The 21,849-nt window shown below is 39.0% G+C and overlaps 2 protein-coding genes across 10 annotated transcripts in view; one reads left to right on the forward strand and one right to left on the reverse strand.

Moving 5' to 3' along the window:
• Positions 1–6,155, reverse strand: part of ky (kyphoscoliosis peptidase) — a 30,828-nt gene extending 24,673 nt beyond the window's left edge. Inside the window, exon 1 of the mRNA XM_027142212.2 lies at positions 4,907–6,155. The gene's annotated coding sequence lies outside the window, so the exon portion shown is untranslated. The remainder of the gene's footprint in view (positions 1–4,906) is intronic.
• Positions 1–21,849, forward strand: part of slc4a11 (solute carrier family 4 member 11) — a 50,948-nt gene that overhangs the window by 9,279 nt on the left and 19,820 nt on the right. For 5 of the 9 annotated variants that reach the window (XM_047813020.1, XM_047813022.1, XM_047813023.1 and 2 more), the window contains exons 2-5: positions 14,273–14,323; positions 18,274–18,396; positions 20,840–20,883; positions 20,993–21,221. In XM_047813020.1, coding sequence (XP_047668976.1) covers positions 14,273–14,323; positions 18,274–18,396; positions 20,840–20,883; positions 20,993–21,221 — 447 coding nt within the window. Of the gene's footprint in view, positions 1–6,918; positions 7,268–14,272; positions 14,324–18,273; positions 18,397–20,839; positions 20,884–20,992; positions 21,222–21,849 lie in introns of those variants that run through there. The other 4 variants (XM_047813025.1, XM_047813026.1, XM_047813024.1 and 1 more) reach the window with 3 other exon arrangements.

The raw sequence follows: 21,849 nt of genomic DNA on the forward strand, positions 1-21,849 counted from the left end.
CACCACGTTCAAGATTTCATACGTATTTACCCTTTATTAAAATAAAGACAGAATTGACACTGGAGTATTTGTGTTAAAAGGTCTGACGAAAAGAATGTTCTAAATATCTCAGAGCCTCCTGTTACTGCCATAACAACCTGCATGTGTGTGTGTAAGTGTGTCATTACTGGTCATCAGAAGGAATTCCCTTTCTCATTAAGAATTCACAGAGTCAGGGGGATGGGTGCCAAAAACCCTCCAGGCAGATTTAGACAACGAACTCTCTTCTCTCTGTCTTCCTCTCTCTCTCTCTCTCTCTCTCTCTCTCTCTCTCTCTCTCTCTCTCTCTCTCTCTCTCTCTCTCTCTCTCTCTCTCACACACATACACACACACACACACACACACACACTTTCTCACTCTCTCTTGGCTGCTGCAAGTGACAGCCGAATGCAGCGGGGAGCACCTTTCTCCTCTGTCTCTCCATTACTCTCTGTGCTCCATTGTGCAGTAAAGGGGTGTTGCATGTTCTAAAGGTCTTTTGCCACGGGCTGTTAGACAAGAACTGAAACATCATGCTTTACTCCCATGCTCTTGTTCTGTCTAGATCTTTGTCATGCTCGCAGTCACATGGAGACTGGAGCATCTCCACCGAAGTCTGAAAAGCTGTAAGGTAGAAACAACACTTGTGACACATCTCACATCTACACTACGTCCTGCTGCCTATATAGAAATGTGACGTCACAGCCATAAACATCTTATATAAACGGTATTTCTGAGAAAACCTTGTGCACATAGTTCGTGCATGCATGTTCCTTACTGAAGGCCATATGTAGCATTATGCTTCCACTGCTCATATTCTGTAGGACAATGCCATGCGTAAGAAAGGGGATTAATGGTTTTTAGAGACAGAGCTTAATGCCTAATGGCCTGAAAAAAAAGCTCTGCAGATACCACTTATTTGATTTGTTTTAAGCTGTTGTGTAATCTGCTTGTTCTGTGTGGCAATACAATACTTCTATGAAGTAATCTGTATAGTCATTAGACCAAGACTGAGTTTCTCAGAGTTTCTCACTGCCTGAAGCATAACTATCCTTAGTGTGTTCATTTATGATACCAAACGTACATACAATACACAAGCACATTGCAATGTGGAGTCAAATGGTTCATGTAGATTCAAGTGAGAGTCAGGTCTTTTGTTAAATTTTAAAAATTGAAAAAACTAAATGATTTAGATAAAATAAAATTTTAAAATGGAATTAACTTTACCGAGGAGTGCAGTCTCACTGGTTTATACACTATATGGCCAAAAGATTGTGGACACCTGACCATCACATGTATACGCTCATCAGGCTCTTATATTAGGAAAACTAGACTAGTACTGGGTAGGGCCTTCTTTTACTCTTAAAATATTTCTTTAGTACTTCATGGCATGGATTCCACAAGATGTTGGATAGATTCTGCTCCATCTTGACATGATCACATGACATAATCCCTGCAGATTTTTCAAGTGTGTATTTTTCAAAGCTGTTCTACCTGATTCAGATCCAATGACTTGGAAGGTCACTGAAGAACAATAAACTCATTGTCATGTTCCTGAAAACAGTTTGAGACTGTTTTTGATTTTTTTATATTGACATGGTGCATTATCATGTGGAAACTAGGAGAAGATGTGTAAACTATTAGAAGATGGGTAACTTGTGACCATGAATGGATTCACATGGTCAACAACAATGTTTAAATAGTCTGTTGCATTAACGTGATTATTAATTGGTGTTAATGGCCCAAAGTGTGCCAAGAAAACATTCTCCACATTATCACACCACCCCCGGCCTGGACTCTTGGCACAAGGTAAGTTAGGTCCATGGATATGTGCTATTAGCTCCAAATTCTGTCTACATTTTCCCAGTCTGTATCTGTCCAGATTTTGTGAGTCTGTGCCCACTGCAGCATCTGCTTTCTGCTCTTGGCTGACAGAACCTGACTTGGACTTCTGCTGTTGAGCCAGTCTGCTTCAAGATTCAACTTCTTGTGCATTCTCAGATGCTTTTCTGCTCACCACAATTGTACAGAATGAGTTACAGTAAAGGTCTACTATACTGTACTATCGTCTTTAATCAGTCTGGTCATTGCTCGGTGACTGTATGTTTTTATCATATAACAGAAATAGTCCCTCTCTGCTGTTATAATAACCTCCACTCTTCTAGGCTGTATTGTGTAAGTTGAAGATTAGGAGATTACTTGGGACTTGTCGTCCTACATCTGCCTATGAACAATTTGTTTAATTTAATTACTGTGCAGCCTGGGCTGATGCAAGAGAAAAGCATTCTGATGCAGCATGCAGCAGTTGCAAGATGCACTTGGCTGACTTCACATATCTTGGAGGAAGCATGCTTTAGCTTTCACCCTCCCTCTTTGGTAGCTGTCATGTAATGGGGAGATTATTTTTGTGATTGGGAGCTGGCTGGTGGGTGGAAATTGCCAGGTAACCAAATCTAAAAAAAATGGAGGAAATAATAGAGCAACCTGATGATATGAATCTTAAGGTGTAGGGCTGGGAATGATTTGAAAATTGTTAACACTGATGTGATTATTTTAAATTTGATACAGTTACTAAAAGAATAGTGCTTTGATACCTTTGTATTCCCCGCTTATTATATAGCCTGTATCGCTATTATATTATATTTCAATATATATAATATTTGTCTGCTGCTGTGACATTTCTGCTTAAGGCAACTTTGCTGTTTTCTGCTATAGTATGTAGTATAGAATTGCCACTGGCTCTGTCAGCGCTTCTAACACATGAAGTCAAAACACTATAGAGATTACATTTGTATGTATTCATATGGTGAGAGCCGCTAAAGAGTTAATAGTCTCAGCCACAAACGTCACACCCATGAACCTTTGGCTGAAGGTCTAATGCATATGGCATACAAAATAGGAGGCACCTAATTGGTTGGGTTCTACAGGATTTCCAGGAGACGTGTGTCAGGTTTTATAATGGTCCATCTGGAAACACAGCCGTTGTGACTCTCTTCCCTCACGGAAGAAGGAAACCGTCATGTTTACAACTGTTGACAACGAGTGCTGGAGTTTCCAAATTATGTGAAGTTCACGTTATAGAAGTTAATTTTCAAGACTTTCTTAAATGAATGATCTATAGTTTTGGTGCCAAATCAAAATGTCTTCGTACTGTAGATTGACAAAGACACAATAGTTGCTAATTTTGTCCTTTGTCAGAACGCTGATGGGTAAACTTCTAATTGTGTTTGGGTTCTTTGCTCAGATTCTTCAGTCTCCAGTGGTGACTCAGTGTCTTTTGCGCAGTCAAAGGTTTTCTTGATGGAAATTAATCCCATGTTTAATCAGTTGTTTCATTAGGTGTGAGTTATTACCTAACTTTGCCATTACTAGTCTAAGCCATTTATTGCACTGGGAACTGTTCTCATCTACTTTTACGAAGCACAGCCAGGCTCAAAACCTCTGTAACAATTTGATGTGCTGTCTTTTCACTCTCTGTGCATCAAGAAGCCAGTCAGACTTGTTAGAACCAAAAAACTTGGTCTCCAGCTGCAGTTAGGAGTAGACAATAATGTTACATCACAGGCTGTGAGAGTTTGTCTTGTAAGTCTGCTTAGATCTTAATAAAGATCAATCTAGGTGTCCTAAAGTCAGGAAGTCATTGATCTGATAATGCTAAAGCAAGAGCCATAGTTTAAAAAGAATATTGCAGTTTTATAGTATGTTGTTTATCAGTGCTTTTAATTAAAAAAAAATGATAAAATTAGCAGTACAGTAATTGTCTCCCACAGGATTCCCACTGGGCATATTATGAGACAGCAAAATTGCTTTAGGAAGCTCTAAGGCAGCAATAAATTATTCTCCAAACTGCTGTGCAGAACATTTGAAATGTAATTTCTCATGTAACAAGTCATTTTGGAAAGTTGTGCTCTTGCAGTGTGGCATGCCACACAAATGGTTAGGTACAGTAAAAGGTTAGGAAGCAAACATGAGATCAAGTTTTCAAGTGTGAGCGTTCATGCATTTGTAAATCATTGCATATGTGCAGCGCAAGTTTACCTCAACACTTCTTCAATAGACCTATAGTGTGTCGTTTCAGGCACGGCTCAAGCTTACTTATACAAAATGGTTCCTCTGGTATCTTAAATGGCTTTTTCTTTGTTTGGCTTTAATGAACCTACAGTATGTCAAACACTGCAGCAGATGGTTCTCTTTCAGAAAAGGTTCAGTATAAAGAACGAACATTTAGAACGGAAAGATAGAACATTTAACCATCTATCTAATTTGTGGGGAACCAACGAAGCAACGAGTTTATGGCCAGATTAAAAGTGAGTTAAAGGTTACGGTTACATCCAGAATTATTGGTACTGGTGGAAAAGATTGGTAAAAAAAAAAGAAAACCTTGGGAAAGACTTTGTGGATAATGAGCTTAGAAAAACAACCCTTTATTCATCAGCCGGCTTATATAATGCATACATGAATGTGTCACGACCTTCATAAATCGGGCAATGGCTATAAAAAATAGAATGCCTGAAATGCTCATATTCACATTAATTAAGTTTCAAACAACAAGAGCCATAATGAACCTGCCTGGAAGAGGATACAAGTGTTTCTTGCCCCCACATGCACTGAAGTTGCTGGTTAATGAGGCAGAAATCGCTGCAAGGGTCACAGTTGGAGATTTGTAGAAGATGGTAACATTTTTGCTTGCTCATATCTCCTATCTCATATCTACAATTAGGAATCAGCTCTGTGCCCACAAACTATTTGGACATCCTTTTCATCTAAACACAAATGTAAGTTCAATAGTTACTAATAGAACTATGACTAAAACCAGATTATATGGTGAGATGAGTTTTAAAATAAAAGGTTATTAGGCAACAAAAATCAAGGTGGATTTTGGTGTACCTTGTTAGAATACATGGCACTAAAAACCTCCATGAAGTGCCAGAAGAAATGTTGCAGCGACCACAGGATGAAGCTTTTAACACGTCTGTCAGGGTCCCCTGATCTTAACTTGTGGAGTTAGCTGAAGAGGAGAAGTATGAGACACAAGAAATGACTGATCACTTATCAAGCATTGTAGGAGAAAACATGATGCAATAACGTACTTGTTGCTACGGTGCAACAATTAAGTAAAAGGGAAATAAGTTTGTTTTTCAGAAGGGTTATTTTTACTTTTAAAAACAAATGCATGACACAGCAGAAAAGCATTTCCGTCTGCAGTTACCTGAGGTTTTCTATTGTGTCATGCATCCTGAACAGGATCACGATAGTTAAAGTCTTAAAGCACGTGTATTTTGCAAATCTATGCTCCAAAGGATGCTATGGACCATAGAAGTTTCCTGAACATGTAGACAATACACTTATTTGTGTATTTTTGTGGTATGAAATCCATAATGCGTTGTTCATCTGAAAGTTTAGTTTCACAATACAGTTCTTAATGGAGATTTGTACAATAACAGTGCTGCAGCGGTATTTATGCACACTGTGTAGTCTAGCGTGTCCTTATTCTGCAGCTGTGATGTCTTAGCAGCATAGGACCTGCACAACATCTCTAATGAACGGGTGAGAGAGAGAGAGAGAGAGAGAGAGAGAGAGAGCGATGATAATCTTTGACTGAAAACTGTTAAGTGCACAAATGCTTGTACATAACTCCAGCTGTGCATTCCGCCCTTAGCCCTGTCATTCTCTTTGTCTTTGCCTCTCTTGTTTCTCAGTCATGGATGTTAAGACCAGAGCTGTAAATTTTCATTATTATTGTCAGAGACAGAGGGAGTGTGTATGGTACTGTGTGTTTTTGGCCATCCTGTGTTCATCTTGTATTGTCGGTACTGCCAGAGACACAGAGAGAGATTATGAGACAGACACATTTTGCATTTGGTGCTTCTCATTTCAGCTTGGCCTGTAGGAGGAAACAGAGCATCAAAAGATATGCAAATAGCCTTGTGGTTTAGAAGCATGCAAACCACACATATGTCTGTTGCCCAATGATGGGGGGGACTGTTTTTTTTTTTCATCCAAACCCCCCTGAGTTTCTCTTGCACTAGTCTCTAGCGTTGTGTAATCACAACTTCGTTCTCATGTCTCTGTGAAGAACTCGTACAAGAAGCAAACTTTTTAGTATGGAACACTCATAGAAATATACGAGGACATGAGTTTAGCATGTAGAAACACACAACACACACACACACACTCACACTCACACACGCACAGACAAAACGATCTGCTTTGTGAGTTCTCACTTCCTGTTTGTGAAAAGAGCTTGCCTTGTGTGAGTAACGCAGCACAAAAGGCATCCCTGCCATACCTGCTCACAGTGCCTGCGAAAACACAAAGTACACAGCTTAGTCCAAAATGGGTTTAGCATTTTTCCCCCCCCAGATATTGCTATCCATCCAAATATAAAGACAGGTACTTTCCTTTACTGTGAAAGAAATGCTTTTGCATCAGTTCTGACTTGAGTAGAATTTACAGTGCCTCCAGAGACTCAACTCAACTCTCTTGCTCTCACTCTGTCTCTCTCTCTCCCTCTCTCTCTCTCTCTCTGTTGCTCGCTCTCCTTCCTTCTCTCTCTCTTCTGATCTGGCTTTGATCATGGAGCGTCTGTGCTGTTTACTGTCTATGTGACTAAACAATACATAGAAAAATCTGGAACAGGAAAGAAACAGAGGTAGCTTATCTGTGTCTGCATTATAAATATCCTCACAGTAAAATAAAGAAAGCTGAAGATGAATTAGTTTGTATTTGTTTGTTTGCGTGTGTCTTCAACTGTATGCTTAGCGCGAATCATATGTGTACAAGCATTGAGTACATTTGTCTTGTGTGATCCCAATAACACGTCATGCTCTGGTGCTCTTGTTGTGTAGTTCAGTAAGACGTGAGCCCTGCAGCCCGTTTGCTGTACAATAATCTAAGATCAGGAAGCGTGATGGCCGCAGTCACACTCATCCCTGCCGGGTGATTTAGCGCTGAATCTGCCATAGTACCACTTCCTTCATCGGTTATTAGTTGTACCTACTTCCTACAGCTTTGGGCGTGCACCACTTTTATTTCTCATATCAAGATCTGTGATGGTGGTGAACAAATATGGAACAGTAATGTCAGAACAACACTCGCTAACTGAGCTATTTATATTAAGAGTTTCTGGAAGATGATTAGATGATATACAACACCTTTGGCTGCAACACAGTTTCCAGTGAAAGGTCATTTTAGGTGGAGTAAGCGGAGTACACCACAAGGCCTGGGGGAAAGCTGCAGGGGCTACAGGTGAGTAGGAACAGCAGCACATAAGGTTTTATCCTGTAACACATACAGTACACATCACATTTCTGCCACTCCTTTGAACAAGAGAGACAGTTGGAATGCTGAAAGACTGACAGGAACTGTTTGTGTTCCTGTTTCTACAAATCTAGGCCAGGCTGAATTTACAGGTTTTATAAAGGTGAAAAATTCTCTCCACCTGCCTTTTGCGGTTGAATGCTAAGGATTATCGTTGAATGAAAGCAATTGTCCTACCCTATTTTTGAGAAAAATCATACATCTAAAAAATAATGTGCAGGATAACAACGGTTGCCATGGTGGTAACTTTGTGAACAAATCTAAGTCATTTGTTGTTTGAATTTTCTGAATTTATTTTCTACTTCTGATAACTACAGATATTCCAGTACTGACAGTTTATTTTCTCGCTATTGCACTTTTCTCAATCGCAAGTGTAGACTTGTTGGCCACAAAATTAAAAATAAGGGAGAAAAATGCTTTTAAATACACATTGGGTGTCTAAAAGTATTGATTTAATTTTTAATGAAGTAATAAAAGTCGATACATTTAGATAAATAAATAGATGTTATCAATATACAACTATAGAACTATTGTTTTAATATTAAAGCTTAAACCTCTTTTGGACTCATCTTTTGGACCCTGTTACAGTAACAATGTCTTTTATGCATTAATAAAAAATGGCATATACACAAAGAATACAATGCATACTGTTATAGGGCTATAATACACTCTGGAGGCGTGTGATGCAGCATGACATGCAGCAGAGAACATGCTTTTAAATCTGCTTGTTCTTTATATCTGTACAGTATATCTATTTCTTAGATTATGTGAAAAGTCCACCATACACGTCTCTTTGTCCGAGCTGTTACTATAGAAACAATACGAACAAGTGCATTTCTACAAACCTCTTGTTTATGTTACAGCCAGAAGTACAAACTTTCTGACCAGTCAGTTTCTTTCAGTCACGCAGTGGTATAAAGAATTTATTTGAAATTAAAAGCACATGATGGGTGATTTTTTTTTCTTTTTAAATGTGAACTCTTTGTCACTTCTTTGCACATCTCATTTTAACGACTAGGTTGTAACATCTACAAATGAAAAATATCAAGCCCCTTGATGCAATATTTGCTCATCAAACATCTCATCGATGTGCCGCTATGTAAGGTATGAGAGCACACTGCTCTCACAATGCTGTGCTGCATTTTAGCATGTGTTTACTGTTTAGCATGAAACTGTGTTAGGTTTTACTCATTTCGAATTTTCTCTTCATTATTCACAAAGTTATGTTTGTGTGTGAGAGAGAGAGTGCGGTTGTGTTTTCTATCACTTCTGTTTACATGAACTCGGTGCGAAACGACAAACCTTTTTTCTGTGTTTAGTCTGACAGCTCAGTTTGCCTTCTGGTTATCTAAGCAAGAAGCCTGTTGCAACTGAAATCTGTTGATCTGTGTTTTTGTGTTTTTTAAAATGGCCCCAGTGCCAGGTCTGAAACCATCTTTGCGCAGCGCTGTGTGGTGTAATTGTAACAGCAGTTCTATTCAATTCAATTCCAGTTTATTTGTATAGCGCTTTTTACAATTGACAATGTCTCAAAGCAGCTTTACAGAACATAAACCATAGAACAAAAGGTTATTATAAAGAATAATATAAAGGTTAATAGAGTACAAAATTCAAGATTAATATTAGATAGATTTAGTTCAGTGTGCATGTATTTATCCCCAATGAGCAAGTCTGAGGTGACTCAGGCAGCAGTGGCAAGGAAAAACTCCCTTAGATGGTAAGGAAGAAACCTTGAGAGGAACCAGGCTCAAGGGGAACCTCATCCTCATATGGGTAACACTGGAGGGTGTGATTATAAATGTACAGTCTGACAAATTTTGTATAGATGCAAAAGATCACATGGAGGTCACATGTTTTTAGTATAGCAGAGTCTAAGTCTAGCTGGTAGATCTCTAGATGACTCAGGATTCACTGGGTCGGCCTCATCTCAGTGGTCCAAAATCTTCATCGCACGGAGGACGATCAGAGCTGGTACAATTTCTGGATGCCTCAGGATGGGTAGAAAGAGAGAAGCAATGGAGAGGGATTAACATATCTGCTGTTCCTAATATTTGCAAGTCTGATATAATAGTGCACAGTATTATGGGATGTATGATGTGTACGCCTGACTAAAGAGATGAGTTTTTAATCTACATTTAAACTGGGAAAGTGTGTATTCCTGAAAAAAAAAGTTTGTTTTTCTGGGAACTACGAGAAGTCCTGAGTTTTGTGATCTCAGAGCGCATGAAGGATTGTAACGTGTTAGAAGACTAGTTAGATACATGGGAGCTAAACTATTAAGGGCCTTGTATGTACTGTAAGTAGTAGCAGTTTGTAATCAGTTCTAAACTTAACAGGTAGCCAGTGTAGAGATGATAAAATTGGGGTTATAAATTGCAGTTCTGCTGCTCTCAACCCCTTCGCTATAGAATTATTATAACATGTATCTGTTTTTGTTAAGTAAACAGCTAGTTAGTTCATTCTAAAAAATTATGTCAATCATTTTACATACAATACAACATGGTTAAATTTCGCTTGCATGTTGTGCCACATCACTCTGCCCGGTGTGTATTATTTACAGCACAGTCGTAAGCAATTGGACTTTATTAGAAACTCCTTTACACCTACATTACCAATTCAAGCAATTATCTAATCAGCCAGTTGTGCGGCAGCAGGGCAAAACACGGGTCACCGGCTTTAGCTAATGTTCACATCAACATCCAGAATGGGGAAACTGCTACAGTAGGGGTGGGCGGAATGACCAAAAATCTGTTTCACGGAATAAGTTATTTTATTTCACGGTAGCGGTATATATCACGGAATAATAATTTTTCAGGTAAATCAACAAAAGGAACGTGCTTAATATATTAAATACCACTTTAACACTTTAAAAATAAAGAATAGGCTTTCTTGTCTTATTTTATTAATTTTCCCATACCACTGATGTCGCGCCTCGTTTCACAACAAGTTCCTCCTCCTGCTCGGGATTGGTTTGTGGGATTTCTTTATCAGCATGCATGTCTTTCTCCATGTTTTTCTTCTTATCTATGCTTATGTGCCGCTTCTCAATCATTCTCGGATTCAGGCATGCTACACGTGAGGTTAACCGCGCCCACTAATTTAAATTTCATGGTATGCATGGAATAGAAAAACCTGTAACAGTAGACATTTTATTCTGCGGAAACGGAATATACCGTCATACCGCCCAGCCCTATGCTACAGTTTGCTCAGAATGGTGCAATAAACTAAAATTGCCCAGTAAGCAGCAGATCTGTCGAGCACAACACGTCGGACAGTGAGGTCGATGGGCTACAACAGCAGAACATCACAGTGGGTTCCACTTCTGTCAGCCTAGAACAAAAAGCTGAGGCTACCTCGTCTGAGGAATCTTGATTTCTGCTGAAGCACACAGATGATAGAGTCAGAATTTAGCATCGACAAGCACATATCCATGGACACAACCTGCCTTCAACAGTCCAGGCTGGTGGAGGTGGTGTAAAGGTGCGGGTTTGTTTTTTGACACATTTTGTGCCATTAATGTCAATCATCACTTGAATGCCTCAGACTACTCGTGTATGGTTTCTGAACATGTGCCTCCCTTCTTTCCTACAATTTAACCTTCTTCTAATGGTCACTTTCATGTCACAAAGCAAACTGGTTTCAGGAACATGACAATGAGTTAATTTCTTCAGTGGCCTTTCCAGTCATTGGTTCTGAATCCAGTAGAACACCTTTGGGATGTGGTAGAACAAGAGACACACCTGAAAAATCTGTAGGGATCATGTGATGTGATCATGTTAACATGAGCCAGAATCTCAAAGGAATGTTTCCAACATGTTGTGGAATCCATTCCACGAGAGCAAAGTGAAGCTTATTGAGCATATGTTTCCAATATACTGTAAATTGAGTTTATCATATTTAGTTAGCATTTGTGGAAATTGCTTATTTTTATGAAAGAATATAAATGTGAGGTGACATACAGCTAAGTACGGTGACCCATACTCAGAATTCGTTCTCTGCATTTAACCCAACCAAAGTGCACACACACAGCAGTGCACACACACACCGTGAACACACACCCGGAGCAGTGGGCAGCCATTTATGCCCAGATAAAGAATAGATTCACAAAATCAAGTTGTAAAAAAATATAATTTTTTTTCTTCGGCTTACTTCTTTGCCATTTAGAGGATGTTGCAGAAATAACTGCTCCAGCAAACATCAGCAAAGTTTTGGCACATTTCTGTCCCCAGAAAAAGCAACTGGATGAAAACATGAAAAAAAAAGGCAACAAACTAAATCATCAGAACACCAGCATCTTTAAGTTGTCCTGCACATAAACAATGTGTAGAGGGACTACACATGCCCCACTATTTCTGAGACAGGGTGTCCACTCATTCTCCTGTGAGGCTGTGACCTTCTAGTCTGACCTATGAGCAGGTTCCTCTCCACCATAACTGCCACTCAAAATGAATCCCAGCTCCTGGAACTATGTTTACACTTTCTCTGGCCTTTTGGGGGGATAAAGGTCACAAAATCTAGCAAGAAACAGACATTCAGTACACATGTCAAACACACTTGTAGTCATGAATGCTAGAGTGAACCCAAGATTCCATAATGACCTTAGGACATTATGGACATTGTATCTAACTGTTATCAAGGTGTAGTTAGAAACAACCGAATTCATTCAGACTTAAGAATGTCTGCATTGTCTTGTCATTTATGTAAATTGTTCCCTGTTTGATTTTCCTCCTACTAATTTCGTGCATATGACGTTGGATTGAGGAAATAAAACACAGATGGACCGTTCATTGGCTGTACCAGCAGCAGTCAGCAGTGTCGAAAATCCCAATCATGTTGCCTTTAGCCTGACACAGCGGGGCATGTGTGGTGCCACCGAGGGAAATTATTGTTCCATGGCCGGAGCGGATGTTTGTTTTTCATTATTCGGTTTAGAGCTGAAGGTTCAGTGATTCCAAGTGATCAATAGACAAGTGTTATATCAGTGGTGTGATGTCTGTGAATGTGTGTGTGTGTCTGTGTGTGCATGTGCTGGTGTGTTTTAATTGTCTGGAACAGTTAAAGGTTGTCTGTTTTTGTTGCATTTTTGTAAGAGTGGTAATAAGGATGATATGTGTAAGGAGCTGCCAAAATGAGACTTACATGAAGTGGTGTTTACAGTAGATTCTGCTAGAAAGAATCGAGTTGGAATATCGAACCAATATTTTTTACAATTTTTCCCCTGTTCCAGAGTTCAAAACAGAGGTTAAAGACAGCATAATTTTTTTTTTACATGTGTGTCTGTGGTCTTGTAAGCCTGTCATTTAAAGCCATTTGTGGTTGAACTTCCAAAAGGTGGCCTTCCCACAGGCATCATGATCCTGATGGAGGTTTGCTGTTAACCATCAGGAGTCGCTGGTTTGAGTTCATGCTGGAACTCCAGGGGATTTGGACCATGTACATGATGGTTTTATCGCCCTGGCCTTTCCACTTGACTCTGGCATAGCGCCTATGTGAGAGGCACTTAACCCCGAACCTCTGTACTAGAGCGATGGCAAGGTAAATTGTGTTTGCCCATAAGTGTTTTTGATACATAGTTTTATAGTAGGGTGTGTGTCGAGGCTCGGTGAGCATGTTTCAGGGAACGTGTGTTTCTGTTTAGATGAAGAGAGTCAGAAGGAGCTGGAAAAAGACATGCCTGACAATTAGGGAGTTAGAAACTGGAGGGAGAGAAACCTCAGTCACGGCTGACTTCACCTCATAAATATCCCCTTAAGCAGCACCAAATGAATGTAGGGCACAGGTGTGGAAATGTGTATGGGGTTTGTCTGTCTGTGCATGTACATTTCAATGCACTGTGTATGTGAGAGAGAGAGAGAGAGAGAGAGAGAGAGAGAGAGAGAGAGAGAGAGAGAGAGAGAGAATGCATTATTCTTTTTTTTACAGTCAAGCTTTAGGTTTGCTTGTTTCAGGTATATATAACAAGGTGTGTATATAATTGTTTGTGTGTGTGTGTGTGTGTGTGTGTGTGTGTGTGTGTGTGTGTGTGTGTGTGTGTGTGTGTGTGTGCCTACAGTACATGCAGTGATGTAAACTTCTAATTTGCCATTTAGCAGGGCGTGAGGCTGGAGGCCACACATCATACTAGATATTGCTGTTTTAGGCTCAAATACAATAGAGCTTTTGAGGAAAAAAAACAAAACAAATTGCTTTTTTTTTTTTTTTTTGACGTTTTACTGAGACATTCTCTGTCTTTTTAAATATTGAATGGTTAGTAATTTTAAAATAGATCATTAATCTGAATTCTACAATGGTAAAAGTCATTCCACTAATCTGATCGAACAAACTGCGCTCAAAGATTACAGCATTCTGCTTTGTTTCACTGTTTGTAGGAAGCCATTTTGTGTTCACTGCATAAAATTCCAATTCTAGTCGAAACCGTTACTACAAATAATACAGGTTGTCAGTGAGAGTGTGTTGCATGGCACTAAAACAAATTCCTCGCATGTGAAAACATGCCAGGCAATAAAGCTGATTCTGATTCTGATTCTGATTCTGATTCTGATTTATCCAGCGTCTCTGTTCAATGACGGAGCAAAATCTGGAAATATTGTGGCTGAAACGTCAGCTACTCTGTATTAACATCTTTTTTATAATCTGTTATATAAAAGCCATATCACACTTACAATCTTGCTGAATTGAATATCACAGCTGGGATGACCTGAATCACAGCCACGATGATACTCAGTACTGTTATTTCACAAAAGATTTCGCATATCTATGCATATTTAGAACTTTGTGCAACAATAAAAAATACTAAAATGTCTTGTTTTTACCTCATGTATGTAAACCATGTGTAAATCAAAATAGATCGTTCCTTTGGTATGAGAATGTTTAATTTGTGTTATTATTGAGGAGTGTGTGATTGTTGTGTCTTTGTTTATTTTTGAATTGCAGAGGCTCCGTCCTCGGTCATGGCCAAGAATGGATACTTCTATCAGGAAATGGGTGAGTGTGTGTGTGTGTGTGTGTGTGTGTGTGTGTGTGTTTCTGACTACTATATTTTTTATTATTATAATTTTTATATTTTATATAGTATTATATGCATATCTTATGGATTCTCCCTCTACATTTCTTAACAATATTTGCTATATTTGGTGGGAACATCTACATAAGACTTTCTTGCACCTTGTGAATGCAGTCATCAAACATCATCAGTCAGGATTGGTCAGTGTGGCGTGTGACCTTGATGGTTCTGATTGAATTGAAGCCGTCTTTTTTGTAGTAAAAACGTGTAAAGTAAAGTCTTGTACTCTAACTCTAGCCTGCGTTCCCCACTATTAAGCAGAATATGTATAAAAGAATGAAATGAAATGTGAAAAAGTGCTAAAGATTAATTGTCGCTTGTTAACAGACACTTACACATTGGTTTTATCCTAATTACATCATCACGCTCATTATACATTAGAAGGGATTTAAAGCTATATATTATCTATAATATGTTTAAATTAGGGTTGGTAATTTAACACGTTAATTAGATGAATTAATTATGAGAAAAAATAACGAGTTAATATTTTTAACGCATTTAACGCGCCCCGCCCCTCCCCACACCTGTACCAACGACTACACATCTTGCAATAATCTGTAGTGGCGAGTTAGTCAAGCATGATGCCAAACGACACAGATCTGCCTGGCTTTCTGAAGGGCAAATTTAAATTCAAAACTCTTTCCAATTGAGCCACTGATAAAAACCAAAGTCCTTTGCGTTCTCCGCAATAAGGAATTTGCATACCATTGAAGTAGTTCTAGCATGAAATACCACCTGAACTCAAAACATATTGCGAGCTCTGCAGTTAGCACAACCCCGGATGCGGCAGGCAAGCTCCGCCAAACCACGCTGACTGAAAATCGCCGCAAATTAAGTAAGTCGTCCTCAGAAACACTAACAAATGCAATATCTAAATCGATTGCAATGGACTGTATGCTTGTTAATATTGTGGAAGACAAGGGGTTAATGAATGCTTTTCGAATTACGATGTTACGGCCATTGTAGCCTAAGTGATAGGGTTGTGTTAAATAAAAAAAAAATGCTTTTTTTTGTTATATTGGTTCAATCTTCCTCAAACACAATCATTTTAAATTACATTTTGGGGGAAATTCTCAACTAATATTTATGTGCAATTAAATGCGACTAATTAGATTAATTAATCGCAACATAATGTAATTAAGTGAGATAAAAAAATTTAATCGCTTACCAGCCCTAGTTTAAATATATATTTATAGATAGACAGATAGATAGAACAACTTGGCAAAGATCTTACACTTCATGTTTTTTCACCTCATGAAACCATTCAGTGTGTCTCATGCCCTGTGGATGAAGGAATTGCCATCACAGATGAGACCAACATACAGTATATACACAAATATATAGGTACAGATATATTGGGTATGAAAGGTATAACAGGTAGATATGACTGAAATTACAGTTATACACTCTGTCTCATCACCTACTTCTCTTTCACGCAAAGTTAGTTAAATGTCATTGTTTTCTTCTTAATATGCATTGTTGACTGCAATAAATTCATAATTTTTGTAATAATTTACATTTACTTCATGCTATTTTATGCAAAGTCATGTTCCGTGTTAATTAATTTAATTGAACCTATAGTGTTCATATAATTCCTTGACATTCAACCAATGCAGATTACTTTCATCAAAGATTTGTCTGGAAATTTAAACAGTGCCCATACATTAAGGTTAATCTAGCACACTGAATACAGAGCTGTTTTCGTCATGCAAACTGAAATCATACAACCACAATTGTAAAATTGTATACATGTAATATAGCAGAAACCATGAGAGAGAAAGAAAGAAAGAAGAGAGAAATACCCAGTATTAGTAGTGTTCCTAATATAAAGTTCTCCATAAGCGTAAATGAAAATGTTTGTAGTCACAACCATTAAAAACTGAATTTTCATTTCTATTTTACATCTCAGTTTTATTTTGGGTTAGTAATTCTTCATTGTAGTTTATATGATTGATGTTAGTAAAAAATGCAATGATCTTTTTTGTGCTGCTTACAACATTGCTATAATTCATCCTCAAACACAGGTCAGTGTTTTTCCTCCATCCGTCCATCTCTGTTTGCTTTGTAGAAGGGAAGAATATTTCTTTAAAAAACATTTCATTCAGTTAATAAACTTTAACAGCAACCTTATTTAATAATGTGAAAGTCACGACTGACTCAAGTCCACGTGTACACGTTCAATTTAAATCTCAATGCAGTATTTGCATCATCTGATTTATTTGCTCATAACCTCTTAATTAATATTCTGAAGAGACTTTACACCAACGCTGTTAATTTGTATGAGATAAAGTACTGAATGTGATCATTCCCAGATATTTTTAAATCTTGAGACAGAAAAAACGAGTGAAAGACTAATAGAGAAAGAGAGCAATTGCCAGTGTGGAGGGAAATGAATCCCTCCATGTGCAAAGCATAGTCACTTCCCATATGGATAAGGATTAGCCTTCCCACTACTCCTCTCCAGCTTTCTATTGAGCATAATAGAATGTTGAATACTTATCGAATACATGAATAAATGAATGAATGGACAGATATGAAGCTGATATCCACAGCACAGAGCCACAGCACAGAGCCACAGCACACAGACACAGCAGAGAGACACAGAACAGAGACACAGCCACAGCACAGAGACACAGGAGAGAGACACAACACAGAAACACAACACAGAAACACAGCACAGACACACAGCGCACAGACACACAGCGCACAAACACAGCACACAGACACAGCACACAGACACAGCAGAGAGTCACAGAACAGAGACACAGCCACAGCACAGAAACACAGCACAGACACACAGCGCAGAGCCGCAGCACAGAGACACAGCCCAGAGACACAGCACAGAGCCCAGCCATGTCAAATAAAGAGGGAGATTTTAGTAATGGTGTGTACTCACTCACCGCCATTGGAAAATCAAGTTGATAGTTGAGTCACTGCTAATGTCTTCCTAATCTGACTCGATTAATAAGGTTTTTTTCCGATTTACATTGTTAAGTAACTTACAGTAAGTAAAACATGACGTTAAACCAAAAAGGTTTACAATGATAAACACACGAGAGTTTGATTTTAACTTCTCATTAATAAGGACAGGGATGGAATCTATTCAAATAGGTTAAATCCAACAGTGAAAAAGCTTCCTCTACCGATTCACTGTAAGAAATCTATAAACAAAAACACTAGCAGAGAAGAAACAGCAAACAAACAACTTTGTGTAATACTTAAATATTTATAGCCTTTTATTTGATGCAGGAATAAATCTGCACAGGTCAGAGAAGGAGGCAGATGATCTGCGTGTAAATGCTTACTGTACTGTACCTCCGAGATTTATAAAGGCATAACAGTGTTGGCTTAAATCTATTGCATAAAGCTTTATAAAGGTGTAGGATATGTTGCAATTGCACTTTCTATATTACATCAGATCTTTGGTTAACTTTATTTCTATATAGTTTAGATAGTTTGCAGTCAGAGATAACAAAGGAGCTCAATGAGGATCTCATAACAAAGTCATCAGTACAAAATTGTGTGTACATGTTAAAATATTCTCTACTGTAAGTACATGATTCAGTATTTGCTGTGTTTGTTACTTGTAATTTATATACTATACTACTGTAAATATACTGTAATTTATATAGTATTTACGTTTATATAGTTGTATGTAATTTCCAGTGTAATTTATTTTGAAGCCCAAATATAATAATAACTATGATATTAATATTATTTATTAAGTCTCATCATTGTGCGTGACCAGTGAATGACCAGTGTTAATGCGTTGTCTTTATTCTGGGGTGGAGAATGAGGTGTATTTCCATATTCTTGGTGTAATGGAGTGCATGTGGTCTGTGTGTCTGTACATGATGGTACATGTTCTCAGAGCAGAGGGAGCGAGACAGGCAGGAGGAAGGGAGCGAGGACCGGGAGGAGGGTCAGGACTCTCCTATCCCATCAGGAGATGACATTCATCTCTACGGCAACCAGACACACCAAGGAGGGACAGGTTTGTGTGTGTGTGTGTGACAGAGAGAATGAGAGAGAGAGAGAGAGAGAGAGAGAGAGAGAGAGAGAGATAGAGAGTATGAGTATATGAGAGTGTGAGTCTAATCGAGCTGGACCCAGAGCTGTTGATTAGCTCCAGCGATGCTCAGGTTAGCAGGTCAGTTGTTGCCAAGGCAACATTCTCAGGTGCATTGTGATTAGGTGGTGACACCCTTAAACCCACACATGGTGACAGGTCAGCTGCCATCACTCAACCCACCTATATTAGGGAAAAAATACAGGAACTGGAAAACCATAAATGGAAAAAAGAGGCTCTAAATGTTTTATTTATTAATCAGCAAGAGTGAATTCATTGTTTGTAAGGCACTGTCATTTCTGACATTCCACCACCATTAGCTCTTCTTTTTAAAGCTAATTAAGAAATATGTAAAGCTGCTGCTAAGAAGCGTGATGCCTTGCTGGCAGTGATAATAGCAAAAACAGCCAGGAGATGTTACAGCAATGCCAAATGTCATCTTAAACTTTTCAGATCTCTTGCTGCATGAGCATTTAGTCATGATAAGTCACTCTGGTCTGTAACTGCCTTGAACAGTTTTGCACTCCAGTCTCCGTTAGAAAACAGTTAAAAGTATAATGAATGTCCTGGTTACATAATTGCACTTTTTTACCATATAGTACAGAGTTATAGAAGGGAAATGAATTATAATCACACTAGTTGGTGTCACGCAGATGAGGATGGGTTTAATTTCCAGTCTGGTTCCAGTAAAGGTTTCTTCCTCATATCATGTCAGGACATATTTATCCTTGCTACACTTGCCTCTGAATTATACATTTATAAATATTCGATTTATACCTTGAATTTGTTTCCGTTTCTATATTTCTGTAAACCTGCTTTGTGTCAATACAAATAAAATTCCATGAATTATACAGAATATTTTACAAAATATTTCATGTCAACAAAAGTCATTCCTTTTAATTGATAGCAGCTGACGGAGTGTGCACCTGTCTGTCCAATGCCGTTTAAACATTCATTCATTCATTTTCTACCGCTTTATCCGAACTTCTCGGGTCACGGGGAGCCTGTGCCTATCTCAGGCGTCATCGGGCATCAAGGCAGGATAGACCCTGGACGGAGTGCCAACCCATCGCAGGGCACACACACACTCTCATTCACTCACGCATTCACACACTACGGACAATTTTCCAGAGATGCCAATTAACCTACCATGCATGTCTTTGGACTGGGGAAGGAAACCGGAGTACCCGGAGGAAACCCCCGAGGCACGCGTGAACATGCAAACTCCGCACACACAAGGCAGAGGTGGGAATCGAACCCCGACCCTGGAGGTGTGAGGCGAACGTGCTACCCACTAAGCCACCGTGCCCCCCGCCATTTAAACAAATATACTCAATTAAATTTTTAGTTTTAATTAAATATACATTTTTCTGCTCTGGTGAATCCTGCACAGCATTTGATATGCTCATAGCAGCGCAAGCAGGGATTGTTCTCACATTGTCTCATCCAAGCAGACGCTGGGCCAAGCCCCAGCCCTCACTTACCCGTCAGCACTCATCTGGATTTAAATCCCCACTCAGCTCATCTGACATACTGCAGCCAAACAGGGCAAAATGTGTTTGTGCGGGTGTGTTTTTGTGATGACAGAGTATAAGTTATTTATCATGGGGTGATCATGTCTGCTGGACAGGAAAATTGCCACTATTTTCAAAAAGTTGTTAATCTGTTTCCACACACCCCAGTTTACTGCATATGAGAGTAAAATAGATTCAATCAGTTGAGTTAGATGAACTGGAACTTTTTTCAAGCTGTAAAAAAAAAAAACGATTGCATATTAGAAATTTCTGAAAAGATTTTTTAAAGTTTTTAAAGACCTTTATACAGGACCCAAACTTACACAGGGACATACTAAGAAGCGCATTTTAAAATGCTTGCTATAAGTGATTAAAATGGCTCAGGGGTTACATAACCCTATTCATTTTACACACAGATTTACAGCTCATTAAAATCTTTCTGATACAAGATTCTGCTTTTAAACCAGGCTTTTTATTCTCAAAGTTGCCCTTTTAATCCCAAACCCATTGCAGCAGCTCGCTAATCTGAGAGCAAAGGCAGAAAAGAGTTGCTAATCCAGGCTGAATGTCTCTTGATAGGCAGGTTTTAAAATGGTATGTAAAAGTGGAAGATTTCTTTGTGATAAAAGGTCTGCAGCGTATAATCTCCCATACAATCTTATCTGTTATAATAAGTCTGCATCCATCCTGTCATAGATTTAAATTGCCATCTGGATGAACCGGAACACTATACAAAACAAACAAGCAATCAGTGACAAATATATGAATAAACATGTATTTCAGGCTGTGTGCAAATGGTTATTGGTTATTGTCATTCTCACTGTTTCACTCTCTTTCACTCTCTGCACTTCTAGATTCTGACATCCATGGCTGTGTCTTGCTTAATACATCACGTAGAGTAAGTACCTCTTTGTTTTATTGCGCTTATAATCAGAAGCGCTGTTGTTCTCTTTATCTTCATGTTTGTATGCTTGTCTGATTGTGCGTATGTCTACGTGTGTTATTAGTATGTAAAGCTCATGAACTTTGAAGAGGAGGTGAGGGCTCACAGGGATTTGGATGGCTTCTTGGAAAGAGCGAGTATCCTGCTGCATGAGGACGAGGCGTCGCTGGACGACGTGCTGAAGACAATGCTCCGGCACATCTCGCAGGACCCACACACGGCCGAACCCAGCTGTAACTTTGAGGAGATCATGAGCTCGCTGTTCACCGATGCCGGCTCACAGGAGGTCAATGGTAAGCGAAGGAAGGAGAAAAAGTGTGTGGTGTGTGAGCACATGGATTAAAGCATTAAAAAGGGTAAGCTCACCAGGGCATTAGTCCCCGATGCTGGAGTGATTGACACACGGGGGACGCTAACCACAGCCCACTTGACAGCTTTTATTCACTTTCTTTCTTTTTTGAGATCAGCAGCACTGCATTGTTTAGCTTTTCAATGAGCATAAGTAGTTAACATTTGAAAGAAGAGTAACAAAAAAAAGAGGTGGAAATAAAGATGAAAGGTAAAAAATTAAGAGGAAATAGACTTGGAGTATGTGCAGGATCACATTGTCAGTGAGAAAGTCAGCCAAGCTTTCGCCACACATCTCAATCTGGAATGTGCTAGGGAGGGGTCAGAGGTCAGGCCTGACTCTGAACAAACCGTGACAGGGCAGGCAGGTGATAATAGAGCACTTGTGTCCACGCATTTACACATCACCACTCACTATAACTGTCAGGACTCTGGCTTGCATGCCAGGACATGAGCTCCACTTAGCCCTGTCCTGCATTCACTCCACTCAGGATATGTGATCAATGACTGTCTCTAGGATCACACTAAGGCAAAACAAGCTGCATAAAATCAAACTTCTGTTATGAAAAGTTG

Source organism: Tachysurus fulvidraco, chromosome 4 (assembly GCF_022655615.1).
Source record: "Tachysurus fulvidraco isolate hzauxx_2018 chromosome 4, HZAU_PFXX_2.0, whole genome shotgun sequence".
Taxonomy (NCBI): domain Eukaryota; kingdom Metazoa; phylum Chordata; class Actinopteri; order Siluriformes; family Bagridae; genus Tachysurus; species Tachysurus fulvidraco.